We start from the raw sequence: 14,174 nt of genomic DNA, 5'->3' as shown, positions 1-14,174 counted from the left end.
GCGCACGCACACGCGTACACAAAGTATTTACATTTCTTGGTTTTTATTTTATTAATAGTGTACAAATTCCTTTCTTCAGTTGGGAATAAAGCTCACATAAAAAATATTTTGTGCTTGGTCAAGTGCTTCTATCGACCTGGCCACATATAAAAGTACTCCTAATACTACTACTACTACTACTAATAATAATAATATCACCACTACTACTATTAGTACTACGACTATTAGTACTCCTCCTCCTACTACGTACTACTACTACTCCTACTACTACCAAGAATAAAAAAAAAGTCAAAAAAAGTCAAAGTCTGCTTTATTGTCAATTTCTTCACATGCTAAGACACACAAAGAGATCGAAATAACGTTCCCACTATCCCACGGTGACAAGACATAGTTCACAATGTACATACAAGTAATACGAGTAATAAGAATACGTATAATAAAAATAAAAATGTACAGAAAATGGATGGAAGGATGGATGGATGGATGGATGGATGGATGGATGGATGGATGGATGGATGGATGGATGGATGATATATCGGCAGCCAACACTGAAATGAGTGGGTGGATGGGGGGGTAGATGTACAACATGATGTATACACTCTGAATTCATAAAGTGAGTGGGATTTTTGGTAGTGAAAGTGGCTGTGGGAGGGGCTTGGGTTTGTTGGAGACGGATGCTGGTGTGGTATCTGAGCCTCTTCTCAACTGAGTAGATGGACATATAGTAATCATTGCTCCCCACTGCCAGGTGAGGTTGAAGGAAGACAAAGCAAAGGAGACAATCACTTGCCACTGTGCGACATGGCAAAAACCATCATCGTGCTAAACATCATTGCAAGGGTTTAGGATTTGGTGTTCAGCATGATGAAGAGGTCTCTTCAAACCACCAATTCAAACGACGCAAAACCTTCATTGTCAATTCTTGAATAAAACACCTGGTATGAATTTTGCCCATCATCTCTTTATGTACCTGGAGATTCAAACTTGTGTTTTGTAGGAGTCAGCACATAAATGTATCTGACATCATTTCAAATGCCTTTGTATATGCCCAGATATTCCATTAGGCTTTTCCTGACATTAGTTCTAGCTCTAAGCTGAAGCCCGAGAGTTTGTTACTAACATTGACCTGCATGATGTTGCCACCACCACACGTTGTTCTTTTGTTCATGAGGAGTGTCAGGGTTAGTTGAGTTCCCTCTGTTTTATGATGGCTAGCTTTCTCAGCTACACTGTGACTACCCTGTCATATTTTTGGGTGATGATTTAAAATTTTCGCGGGGCATCCGCAGCAATCAAGACTGATTGCGTTTGCTTATCCCGCCACCCCACACGTGGTCTCATGACCTATCTTGATTTGTCAATTGTGTCCTGAAATGGGGCTGTAAATGTAAACGCAGCGTAACTGACACTCACAAAAAAGGCTTGTAATTACCTATAGATGGCACAAGATGGTGACAAAAATGGCCTGATTAAAATAAGCTGTTCCCTTTAACATATCGTGCTTGGCATCAAGATGTCACCAATGGTGGCAAGGAAATTCATATGCGACAAACATAGCTTTGGCCTGAGCAAAAAAAAAAAAAAAAACAAGAGGCAAAAATGAAGGCTGGGTCCCCACCAAAATCTACCTTTTATGGTGACTGGTGCGCTGCGGACCACATTGTTGGCGTGATTGATGGCCTCACAATAGTAGGTGCCACTGTCACCTTTGGCCAGAGCTGGAATCTGATAGTCTGTATTGTTCTTGTCTGAGGTGGTGGTAAAGATCGGGTTGTTGCTGCCGTCTCGATACCACTTAAAGGTGATGGGCGGGGTGCCTTTCACACCACAGATCAGGAAGAGATGATCTCCCTCTGCAATTTCCGGCAAGACGGGGATGACCGTGAGGGTCGGATGAGACAGAGGTACTGTGGAGGAAAAGCCAGAGGAGGGCTGTTATGCAAATAGTTACCTCACCATACCACAAACAGCCAATATTCATGGGGAGCAACCCTCTTTGCTCGAAACGTAGTGCGCTATGGGATTTTGGTCATTATTTTCCGCTGCTTTTAAGTTTTGTCATGGTGTATCCATCTATTTGTCGCAGGCCGTTTGGAGAAGGATATACGGAGGGTTTAGGGGAACACATGCAAGTCGTCCCACTATAAATCACCACCAAAATTTTACAATCTGTCAGGTTTAGTTGCTTTCACTTCATTTTACTATGGCCAACTAGGTTTCTAATCTGTACTCTGACTACCGTGCCATCTTTTTGTCAGGATTCAAAATTCTTGCCAGTCAAGACTGATCGTGTTTGATTATCCCGTTACCCCATGTTCTCTCAAGACATCTTATTTTGTCCATCGTGTCCTGAAATGGGGCTGTAAATGTAGCATAATTGATACCCACTATAGATGGCACAAGATGACGACAAAACACTTTTGGTTAGTATTAGACAAAGCTATGGCCTGAATAAAAGATTTTCCACTGAATATATCGTGCTTGTCATCAAGTTGCCACCAAATGGTGGCAAAAAAATAAATTCTTATGACGTAAAATAATAAAATAAATTCAATTCGACATGGCTTGGGCCTGAGCAAAAACAAAAAGCAGGCAACTAGTCAAAGAAAAATGGTGGCAGGGTCCCCCCCAAAATCTACGCATGTGAATTTAAAAGTGTTCACCGTATAGTAAATATAGAATATACAAACTTGATGTGTCAGATATTTACCAACAACAGTAGCCTCCAGTCTTTTGCTGAGTGGCGATTCCTTCGGACTGTTCATGGCCTCACATATGAACTTGCTGATTTCATCAGGCTGGTGGATGGTGACGGTAAACAGAGCCTGTTCAAAAGGCATTTTGACACTGGCCGTGCTCAGAATCGTGTCGTCTTTATACAAAGTGTAGTTTATGGGCAGGCTGCCGATGTCTGACTGACACAGGACCTTAATTGGATGTCCCAACACTGCTCTGCCAACCACTGAGATCCTTGGTGTTGACACAGGTACTAAAGTGGGCAACAAATGGTAAATTGACTGCACTTATGTATGTCATGTCTTGTCTTGTCATATCATATGTCATCATCCAATCAACAATAAGAATTACAATCAGAGATGCCAAAGTGGACTCTACTAATAGAAATATACACAGTAAAATATTTTCATGTTATCTTAGAGATGTGTCGACTTACGTGGAATAGAATAGAATATTTTGAAGTCATTGTAAAAGAGGTATATACCGAAAGTGACAAAATGCGCTCATCTCCTTACTGACAGTGTCTCGACCTTACCCCTGTAGGCCGACTCGTCGCATCCAGAGCACAACTACGACGGTATTGTCGGCGAATTTGATGATGGAGTTGGAGGGATGGAATGGTGTGTTGTGGGTGTACAAGGAGTACCGTAAAAGACTGAGTACATGTCGTTGTGGGGGGCCAGTGCTGAGTGTTATGGTCAGGCAGTGGGGTGGCCCACATTTGACAGTTTCCGGGCGGTCTGTTAAGAAGTCTTTTATCCCTTTGCAGATGGAAGTGGGCAGGCCGAGGAGGAGCAGTTTGTTGATGAGAATGCTTGGGATTATGGTGTTGAATGCTGAGCTGTTGTCAATGAATAGCATCCTCACATCGTTCCCCTGAAGATCCAGGTGGCTCAGCGCTGGGTGAAGGTCTATGACGATGGCGTCCTCGGTGGATTTGTTTGCTCTGTACGCAAACTGGTGGGGGTCGGGGTGGAAGGCAGATTTGCTGTGATGTACTGCGAAACCAGTTTAAAGCATTTCGTGAAAATGGGTGTGAGAGCGATGGGCTTGTAGTATTTCAGGTTGTTATTGGATGAACTTTTGGGAACTGGGATGATTGTTGATGTTTTAGACAGGGAGGGACTGTGGCCTGTAATAGTGAGTAGTTGAATATTTTGGTGAGAACCCATGTCCGCTGGTTGGCATATCTTCTGAGTACTATTCTTGCCTGGTATCCCGTTGGGGCCTTCAGGTTTTCTGGGGTTCACATTTTTTAGCATCGGACTCACCTCAGGGTCCTGAAGTGTCAGGGTGTGGTTGCTGGGGGCTGGTGGCAGTGGACTGTTTGTCGTTGAATCACAGTTTTGTAGCAAGCAAAGTGATGGTTTAGCTATTCTGCCCGTGAGACCTCAACGTCTGCAGCCGCAGGATTGCCAACTGTCACGGACGGGATAGACAGAGAGACAGAGAGGGCTTGGAGTGCGGGGTTTAAATTGAGTGGCTAACAAACTGGGAACAGGTGTAGTGCAATCATTGTTAGTGTTGCTGACAGGACGGGAGGGGCAGGAGGGATGAGCTGTCCAGGGTCCTGGTCATGCAGATACACAATACCAACTTTGTAGTTTGTGAGGTCTTGTATGCCCTTCCACATCTTCCTGGGATTGTCGTTGCAGTGCTCTTCAATCTTCTTCGGGCCAGGTCATTATTATCTTTGTTTGTGGCTTAGTTTTCCACCGAAGCGAGGAATATGTGGGTGTGAGGGACAAGTATGTACGTGGTCAGAGCCAGCGAGGAGGAGGGATGCTGTGGCTTTATATGCATGTTTAAGGTTGGAACAAACATGACCTAATGCTTTTCCACACTTTACATTATATTTTGACTGGCACAGTTCACATATTGGACGAATTTAGCAAGCAGACTGTAAACACAGTTGATTTAAGTCACCGGCAACAAAAAGACGCCATCGGTGTGCGAGTTTGTTTAGGGTAGCGATAAATCATAGAAGCCAAAGTTCACTCTGAAATAGAAAAGTTGAAAAGTTTGAAAAAAAAAAAGTCGAGATTTTCAGGATTTTTGAATTGTCATCGGCTCTGTATCCCAGTGGGGTTTTTTCTTCCCTTTTCCGATCGGTGGCAAAATCACATCTCCACATTCCATATCAAATCCAGAGCAATCAGAACTAAGCACCATTACAGAGCAGACAGTGACTCAAACAATCACAATTCCCTGGCGTGTTTTGCGTTTTCCTTAATGATTTTGGATTTGTGAAGAACAAGGACGTGAGAGGTGAGAAGAAATTTGTTTTTCTCTTCTACTCCCTTACAATGGTCCAAATAGATAGTGGGCTGGAAATGGTTCTGGGCTGTGGTTTGGACACCACTAGTATATTTGATCTAACTGCTACTAGACAAATAACAGCATTCTTTAAAATTGTGGATTTTGGTTTTTCTGAAATTGTAGAAGCTAGGCTTCAAAATATAATAACAACGAAGGGGCTACTATGTTTTCATATTTTATGGGGATCAATTAACTAAATATAATATACGTATACTAAAATATAACATACATTTTGTATTTAATTCTGTGGCGTGCTGTGTAATATATGATTGAAGCTTGCATGCTCACCTTTAGGAATGACGGTCAAGGGTTTGCTATATTTCCTGATGCCCTCGGCTTGAGCAATGCAAGTATAGTTGAATTCGTGAAGCAGAGCTTTGCTAAGAAAGACGCCGGTGCTCTTTGGAATCACGTGAATCTCTGGCGAATCCAAACTATAAGTCAACTCGTCCCTGTGGAGCGAAGCTGTCACTTCTACAGCTCAGCGTCATGAGGTCCCTTTGAAAGACTTCGCTTGGTGACATTGAGAGTGTAGGCACTGAAAACAGCTCTGTGGATGCGGTCAAAAAATGTAGGCATTAACATCTGTCCACACCTTGCATTATATTTTGACTTCAAGGTCACAGTGAGGGCCGATCAGTGTGGCCCCTGGGGCCGTACATTGCCCACGTCTATTCTAACCACCTGATCTCTGCGGTTACTTTGCATTGACATCATACTGTGAATCCTAAAATGTAGAATGTACAACCATGCAGAACAAGATACTTACCAGTCACCAAAATCTTTTTTGTATCAACCTTCACAATATTTCCCATCTCCAGTCTGCACTCGAACTCCTCAGAGTCCTTGGCCAAGGCGATCATGCTGTGGTTGACATTGGTGTCGCCACTGCTGAGAAGCTGGGTCCCACGGCTCAGGTAGAGGTGAACATTTCCGTGCATGAGGTTTCTGATGGTGCACGTGATGTCAATTGTGTCGCCTTCATAGATATTGCTGTAAGGGAAAATCTCCAAAACTGACGCAATGGGAAGTTCTGTGGAAATAAGACCAACCAGTGTGAACAAATTCTTTGTTTATCAACGTGATTGAATTACACTACATTATTTCCCGTACCTCTGACTGAAATGGTGACAGCGTTGCTTTTGTCCGACCTGAAGGAATTTGGTGTCACCAGGACGGTGTAGGCACAGTACACCTTGTGGATGCCAACCGAGTTGAAGTGAAGCTCGACTTCGGACAAGTTGGAGTTGACCCTATCCTCGAGGATCTCCTTGGCATCATCATAGAAGTAGAAAATGATAGAACCTGGTTCTCCCGGCGCTGTGCATCTGGCTGTCACCTCCTCCCCCTCACTCACGACAGTGTTGTTCAAATGAAGCAGAGGTGCAGACAAACCTATTGAGTGAGCTAACGTATACAATATACAATCGATATTATTTCATTTATGTCACGATTTTCTTGATCAGTAACATTTCTTGGAATCTTGTTCATGGTGACATCACGTTAACAGCCACTTGTTGCTCGGCACAAAATTATAACTGACCAATTAAATAAACAAACAAACAAATGAATAAATACATTTGCCCCCACTCATAGTTAGGCTCACAAAAATTACAAAGATCATCAAGTTATAGGACAGAAAAAAGACATGAAAAGACATTGAAATATTTAAAAGACATCTCCCACTGTAATGTACAGTACTTACTGGACTGTGCGTTGGTCCCTCTCCATGGATGGAGATCTTGGAACAAGAATAAAAAGCACCTGATTAGACATCGTCAATGAATTTTCTTCTCCAAGAAGAACTCCAAAGCGATAAGACAAGCTTACAGTCAGATACGAGCGTGCAGCTTAACAGGAGCAGAAAGTGGCCCATGGCGTCTGAGGAGCTCTTCAATGATCCTGCTGTGGCCGTCAGTCCTGGCCCTGAATGGCCTCGATGGGTGCTGGCGTGTACTTGGTGGGCAGGGTGGCATGAAAATGGCACTCTACCTTAGCTGGCAGCGGTTATCATTCCTAGCAGCCAGTGGCTTGTCTTTATTTGACAGGAAGCCAGTGTGGTTTCCTCAGGATGTCTCCAACTTTACAAAGTCTATTGTATAAGTGACTGGATCTGCTTTTGGTAGTAACTTGAATTTGACAGATTGAGATTGATTTAATGCATGTTTTCATTTCCAAACCATGTTATCAATATTTTTTGGGGTTAAGATAAAACTAACTTTATGAAAAATGTGGAAGTGATTATTATTGGCAGGCATTCATTCTTAGGTGCCCTCAGTGATGTCATCAGAATTCCTCAGTGATCAAGACAATGTACCACAATAATGAACCTCTGGTGTCCTGCAAGTGGCCAAACATACAATGAAAAGCGTTTTTTATTTTGCACTATTTTATTTCGCTCTCATTGGATGAATATGACCCTGTGTCCCATGATGCAAGAATAAAGTGCTGGATTAATGTAAATTGTCCCATACACTGTTCTGTTAACTACTGTGTCTGTAAAAAGTGGTTCATTTATACGAAGTATTTTTTTACATCATTTCATTGTCCTCACCAAGTGTTTTTGTGCAAAACCAGTCTACAGCCAGCCAAAAGTGTCACACGTCAGGGCCAGCCATGCCTGAGGGCCGCAGATTATCATTTTGTGCAGTCAACAAGAGGGCAACATCCAATAATATATTTGGTTTATTTCACCTCCCATTTCATAAACCAGACAACAATAGCAACAGGCAGGCGTCACAGAGACAAACCTGATTGTTTTCACTGTTCCTTTCACACTACCTAAGTCTCTTGGTTTCTGGCTAAAATCTTAAAACTTGATGCAAGGACTTTGCAAGCAAAGCCCCAATGCCAAAACTATGGTGGCTGACTGTGTGTGTGTTTGTGAAAGGAGCTCATTGACGGATTCTATGTTCACCTCCATTCCACACGACCATTCCTTCTCAGTCTTAAAGCGAAGCTTGGCGTGTCTAGTGAGAAAGATTGAAGATGAAATTGAAAGGAGGAGGGACAACCAACTGTGTGTGACAGTGTTTGAAACTAAGGCTTTCACATTTCCTTTCCACCCAGCTCAGCCAGACCAAGGCACACAAAATACAAGCGGAATTAAAACAGCATTGCGAAACAAAGAGAAAAATGATCAACTAAAAACAAAAGCAAAGTTCAAGCCCCCATGATGAGGCACATTGTTGGTCATCCTTCGGATACCAAATGTGGGTGCTCTTTCGTCATCTGAGGCGGTTGAGGTACCTGAGTGAGGTTTGGGAATTCAACCAGAACATGACACTTAACTTAAACATCAAGAAAACACTTGGTTAAAAAGAAAAGGAAAAAAAAAAAAAACAGTCCAAAGTGTGGGTGTGTGACCACATGGAAGAAACGCTCCAGGTAGAACTTCAACGAGTGCAACAGTAGCATAATGATCATCTCAAGGACTTTTTAAACCGCTCTCAATTTCTTTGTGGTCATGAGGAGGAGCTTTGTGTCATCCTTCAGGCAACGGAGGTTTGCCGTGATTATTTTAAGCGTGAAATATGTACAGTAAGCAAACAGAAAAATCCAATTTCCTGAAAAAAATAAATGATTGGCACACTGAGTGGGACAACTCAGGACGTGGGGTTCTTTCATTTTGGAGCATCACTTACTATGTGCAAAGCTTTGAGGAGTAGATCCCAGTGAAACACATGCAAACAGTAACATGTGCTTGCCTTGTGGATGAGTGGGGCAAAAATACGAGGTCATCATCTCTATCCTGCCCAGCGGTGCAGGGGTCTAAAGTCCATGTTTCCTGCACCAAATGTACGGAGTCCTCCAACTAAAGGTGGGCTTCAAAAGTTATTTAGGTAGTGACGCTCGCTGCTAAGCCAGGAAAAGCCCCGGTGATCAGCGGGTACCGCTTCTTTAAAATATGACCTCTCTTCATATCTATTTAAATATACACACTCCTCAGCATTGCCAAATCTACAATCATTAGCTTTATAACAAGAAAAAACAAGGACCAGGATAATTATAATAATATGTTTCTCAGCAGCTAACACTGGAACATTCAAGTGGGGGGGGGGTTGCATATGTACAACATGATGTACACCCTGGTGGTCAAGGTCTCTGAATCCATAAAATGGGTGGGATTTTTGGTAGTGAAAGTGGCTGTGGGAGGGGCTTGGGTTTGTTGGAGAAGGATGCTGGTGTGTTATCTGAGCCTCTTCTCAGCTGAGTAGATGGACATGTAGTAATCATTGCTCCCCACTGCCAAGTGAGGCTGAAGGAAGACAAAGCAAAGGAGACAATCACTTGCCATTGTGCGACATGGCAAAAAACGTCATCGTGCTATACTACATCATTGCAAGGGATCAGAAACCCCATGAAATAGGATTTGGTGTGCAGCATGATAAACAGGTCTCTTCAAAAGAACAATTCAAATGAGGCAATACCTTCATTGGTCCAATAATGATTTAAAAAAAAATAAAAAATTGGTGTGAATTTTGCCACAACACTTCTGTCAGAGAGAAGAGCAACATGTGCAAGTAGTCCTGAAAAACTACACAAGTGGACATGAGCGTTCAAATGTTTACAGGATGTCAGATTAAGCCCAAGATTAAGCCCACCTATGACAGTTAGAGTGTATTTCATCTTCTTCCTTAAATTTGATCTAAAAAGCAATTTTTTGTGAGAGGATATTGAACATCTACAGATTTGGTGATCATTTAAAAACTTATTTCAGCATTAACGTGACCAACAACCTGTACAACTCAGTTGACATTTAAAAGAATACAAGACATGTTTTTTGAGAGGGGAAATAAAAATAAACAGCTGAAATAATGCGGTTGCATAATTGTGCACACCCCTTTACCTGGGGATGAGGATGTGTTCAGAACGAACCAATCACATTCAAACTTGTGTTATGTAGAAGTCACCACACACCTGATGTGATTTACAGTGCCTTTGCTTATCCCCAGATGTTCATCAGTTTTACAAAAACGGTTCTCAGCTATAATTCTGAATAAAGCCAATGAAAAACAGTAAGTATGGCAGTACTAACTGAGCGTGGTGTCCTGCGACTTCTTCTTTTGCTGCCCAGTGAGTTTGTTTAATGCGTATGTCAGGACCGTTGTGAACAAAAAATAAAAATTTCTAAAGAGCAAGACATGACGAAATATGTTCATGACAAGACAAACTTCAGCTAGTAATGGAGGTGAATTTTGTGTCACATTACCCAGTGAGGATGAAAGGCTAAACAGCTGATTGCCCCGATTCTTTGTCCCATGAAGCCGTCATAATATTTGATGTTGCTGATCACATCACCGTTGGCATTATACACCGCGATGAACTGGTTCATTGAGCCACTGCAGGGCAGACAAACACACACACGGACACACGCGCATAGTCATTTGCAGCCACGTGTAGATATTCTGTATTTTTATATTCACTTACATATAGTAGATTTTGTAATTTACAGTATCACAGATAAAAGTTTTAGCATACATAAATTATTACTGAATCATAACGAATTATTTTTAAAGTATCATGGCAATATGTTTTGTATTACTCTTCAGCAGTGTTTCCCAGTCTTTCGATAGCGAGATAGATAGATAGATAGATACCCACACAGCACACCACACAAACTCACCAGGCGAACAGGTTAGCCTGCGGGTGGATGTCGAGTGCTGTTAACCCCTTCACTGTCTGCAGCACGTTAACAGAGTCAGGAGTGCGGGGCTCAAAGAATCGAACGTCTCCATTGACACTGGGAGAGAAGACCAGAAAAGTTCGGCACGAGAAAGAAACTGGACAAGTTCCGTCTTGTACAAAGAAGAGAGGAAGCATACCTAACGCTGATTATATGTCCATCCGACTCTTTCTGCAGGTGAGCTTTGACCACCCAGGCGCCGTGCTCTCTGTAGGTCATGATGCGACTGCGGACGCAAATAAATCACTTAATTTCACTGCTGCACCAGTCAAGAGCAGCAAGGACAGATCAGCCGTCTGCCCTGTCCAAAATGGCCCCGGTTCTTATACTATCTTAGTCGCTAACACACGAGCGAGTGCTGGGGGCGACTTCACCTTGCCTATGTGACAATGTGTGACTGCAGTCTTAACTGGATTCAACTCGTATGAGTGCCATGAGTGCCGCAGATAAGGAAGGCCAAGCAAGCAGAAAGGAGACACAACAGCCAAAGTCAACTCATCTAACAAAAAACAATGGTAAAATTATTTCATTTAGGCAAAATGAGTGCTTTGCTGCCACCTCATGGCACCTTGTCCCCAATGACATATATTAAAGTATGTCAGAGTTTTACTTAGACAAAAATGTGATCTACTGTTATACTGTGGGTCTTTAGGCACGATGAAACTTTTTTTGGGGCGCGTGTCAGTAACTTGGGGATCTGTGCTAATCACAGCAGTGCTCGGTTGTTCTCCCATGCGCATGACAGGGGAACGCCGTACTGTATCTTTAAATTACATCAAAGTCAAAGTTAAAGTCCGCTTTTTTGTCAATTTCTTCACATGTTGACAATAAAGCAGACTTTGACTTTGATGTAATTTAAAGATGCAGTAGATAGATGATAGATAGATTACATAGATGCACTCTAACGATAAATAGCAGCGCAACAATGTGTTTGGTTTATATGGTGCGTGAGGGTTGAGGGCGTTTTCAAGCAAGCATATAGTCGGTCGTTTAGAGGGTATGACATGTAATGGTGGTGTGCAAACATCAGGTGGCGCTGTGGCATCACAATAGGAAACCTAAAGGTCTGAGACGGCTTGTTTATCCTTTCCATTTTTAAGCATAAAAGGCTGTTTGGGAAGCAGCTGATAGAAAAACAACATTTGTCTTAATAAACGATGAAATACTGTCAACATGTCCACAAAAGGATTCCAGACATGACCTGCATGTCTGTCAAGAAGTCAGAAAACTACTTACTGTCCTTGCTTGAGGGGATCAAATAAATTATCTTGGCTAAAAGATTTATGGAGCACTTCATGTTTGAACTGCTTTCTTCCTCCCCTTTGGGGTAGAAATGAAAATGATGTTTAACCAACTAAGGGGGCTCAGTGTCACCAGGGTCCATTAAGAGAGGTGACAATCCCGAGGGGAGATCTACAGCACTCTATATATAATAAACATAGATTGGAACAATGAATAATGTAGTGCTCTGTCAGAGTAAATGCACAATTAAATTGCTATGAGCTTTCCTAAATGTATTTAAATAATGACATGGCAATAAAAAAGAAGGAAAAAGCGAGGAAATTAAACCATAAATTAACAGGAAGAACGCAGAGTGAGGCCATTGTTAAAGAAATGCTTCTCCTCCCCAGAAGACTCTAAAACCAGAATCATACAACGGGAGATCGTAATCTATTTGAACTTTACTTACTACTTTTACACAATAAGGTGAGAAGTTTCATGCTGAGTGGACTTTACCATTCGTTTGGTCCCATTCTCCTATCAAAAACTCGAACGGACCCGTCCCCCAGACCAGCGACAATGAGCGAACGCTGAGAATCACAAGACAAGCTGGTCACACAGCTGTCCGCTCCTGTCGGGATGTCCTGGTGCACAAACACAACAAATGACAACGTGAGAAGAAATCCACCATGTTGACAGTGCGCTCATGGCCACAACAAGAACCTCTTCAGTATGCATCATAACAGTGATTCCCCTGCAGATTTGTTTGGGAACATATCCTCCATTATTTGCAAATGTCCGGTTTTGTGTTTATACCAAAGCAATATACGTATTACCTCATCCTTTGGAATCTTAGCGTCAAGTAAGGCCCACTAGTTGAGTTTCATTTTGAAAAAAAGTCATTACTTGCTGCCATCTTGTGGCATCTATTGGCTCTTATGAACCTTTGGGTTTCAAATTTTGTTTTTGCTGTTCACGCAGGGGTCATCTATGTCCCCCACAAGCAGCGGGGTAACAATGCAACATGTCAAGGATAGACCTCTAACTAATGTTGACGTGGTCTGGGCTAACATTTCTACCCACTGATTTAAATGATAACCTCCCCTCAAATTGAAACGGTGTCACTTCAATCATGCAGTGGAAATCCATTCCTGTGGAAGAGAATGCTACACACCTGGACCTTCATCTCTCTGTCAGTGTCCCAGATTCGGATAACTCGCACATCTCCAGACGTCATAAGGAGACCGGTTTCTTGCTCCCAGTCTACAACCATGCCTGCACCTGGAGGGACCAATGACACAGTCATTCATAAACACAAACTTTTAAAACACAAAAACAGCAATGAACTTAGAAGGCAGCTTTTAACACACTCAAGTGTGACTTAAAAACTGTCAAAAGTATGCCAACTACAAATTTAATTGACCGTTTTGAAATAAGTGGCTTAATTCTGAGGAGAAAGCACGACTACACATATGGAAAAAGGCTAATCAAAGATTAGTGCAGCAGTCACTGCACTGCAGTCAGTCAGATGAATGGCAAAACAGAACAAGACACACATTGTTAATAATGGATTACATCAGTAAAAAGGGTTTTCAAGGATGGAGAGTCTTATAATGTGTTTTTTATTTTAACGGTGCCGTCACTGACCGCTGGGAGATGTAAAAACTACATAGTACTCCGTCAAGCAGTCTGCTCCCAAATGAGGCATCCCAGCAGGAATCAAACAGCAACGCCATCCGAGTCACACATGGCCTGCTGCTCATGTTGGGAAAACGAAGCTTCAAATGTGCTTCATGAACAAGTTGTATTTTCTGACTCCTCTAGATGGCACTATTGGTTTAAATAAAAAGAGCTAAGAAATGGCAAGTCAATGTAATTTAAAGTCCAATGTTGAGCAAAGAGTGCCATACAGAGGAGTCAAAACATAAAACTGCTTCCAGAAACAAAAGTAAAGGTTCATTTTCCTGCTGCACCAGTGGCGCCCTCAACAGTCCATAAGTTCTATAACACTCTTTTAAGCCTGTTTGTGACAACTTGCGCCAATAAAAGTTTACTTAACAGCTTAATCTTCACCATTTAGTGTGACTGCTGTGTGTTCAGTCAGCATCTGTTGAACAAATCAAAATGCATGCTCCCCAGTGGCCCAGCAATCTGTTAGAGCAGGTTTGAGGCCTGATGGTGGGGCAGTTCTCACCTGCTTTGCGGCATGCCC

The 14,174-nt window shown here is 42.3% G+C and overlaps 1 protein-coding gene and 1 pseudogene across 6 annotated transcripts in view; both read right to left on the bottom strand.

The window, feature by feature from the left end:
* Positions 1–293: 293 nt before the first annotated feature.
* LOC148398794 (platelet endothelial cell adhesion molecule-like) lies at positions 294–7,165 on the bottom strand (annotated as a pseudogene). Its single transcript, XR_015857920.1, has 7 exons — positions 6,886–7,165; positions 6,761–6,796; positions 6,169–6,450; positions 5,825–6,088; positions 5,344–5,605; positions 2,711–2,989; positions 294–1,907 (listed from the first exon to the last, which is right to left on the bottom strand). The product of XR_015857920.1 is annotated as a platelet endothelial cell adhesion molecule-like (transcript).
* A 557-nt stretch (positions 7,166–7,722) lies between these two features.
* Positions 7,723–14,174, bottom strand: part of rptor (regulatory associated protein of MTOR, complex 1) — a 97,464-nt gene continuing 91,012 nt past the window's right edge. For all 5 annotated transcript variants that reach the window (XM_088373080.1, XM_088373078.1, XM_088373077.1 and 2 more), the window contains 6 exons: positions 13,137–13,243; positions 12,479–12,606; positions 10,881–10,967; positions 10,682–10,798; positions 10,268–10,397; positions 7,723–9,313 (listed from right to left, as the gene is read on the bottom strand). In XM_088373080.1, coding sequence (XP_088229206.1) covers positions 9,245–9,313; positions 10,268–10,397; positions 10,682–10,798; positions 10,881–10,967; positions 12,479–12,606; positions 13,137–13,243 — 638 coding nt within the window. In that variant the 3' untranslated portion in view covers positions 7,723–9,244. The remainder of the gene's footprint in view (positions 9,314–10,267; positions 10,398–10,681; positions 10,799–10,880; positions 10,968–12,478; positions 12,607–13,136; positions 13,244–14,174) is intronic.

This window comes from Syngnathus floridae, chromosome 4, assembly GCF_059516105.1.
Source record: "Syngnathus floridae isolate MCC-2025c chromosome 4, RoL_Sflo_1.0, whole genome shotgun sequence".
NCBI lineage: Eukaryota > Metazoa > Chordata > Actinopteri > Syngnathiformes > Syngnathidae > Syngnathus > Syngnathus floridae.
Note: the sequence above shows the minus strand (reverse complement) of the source record. Positions and strands in the feature narration are given on the sequence as shown.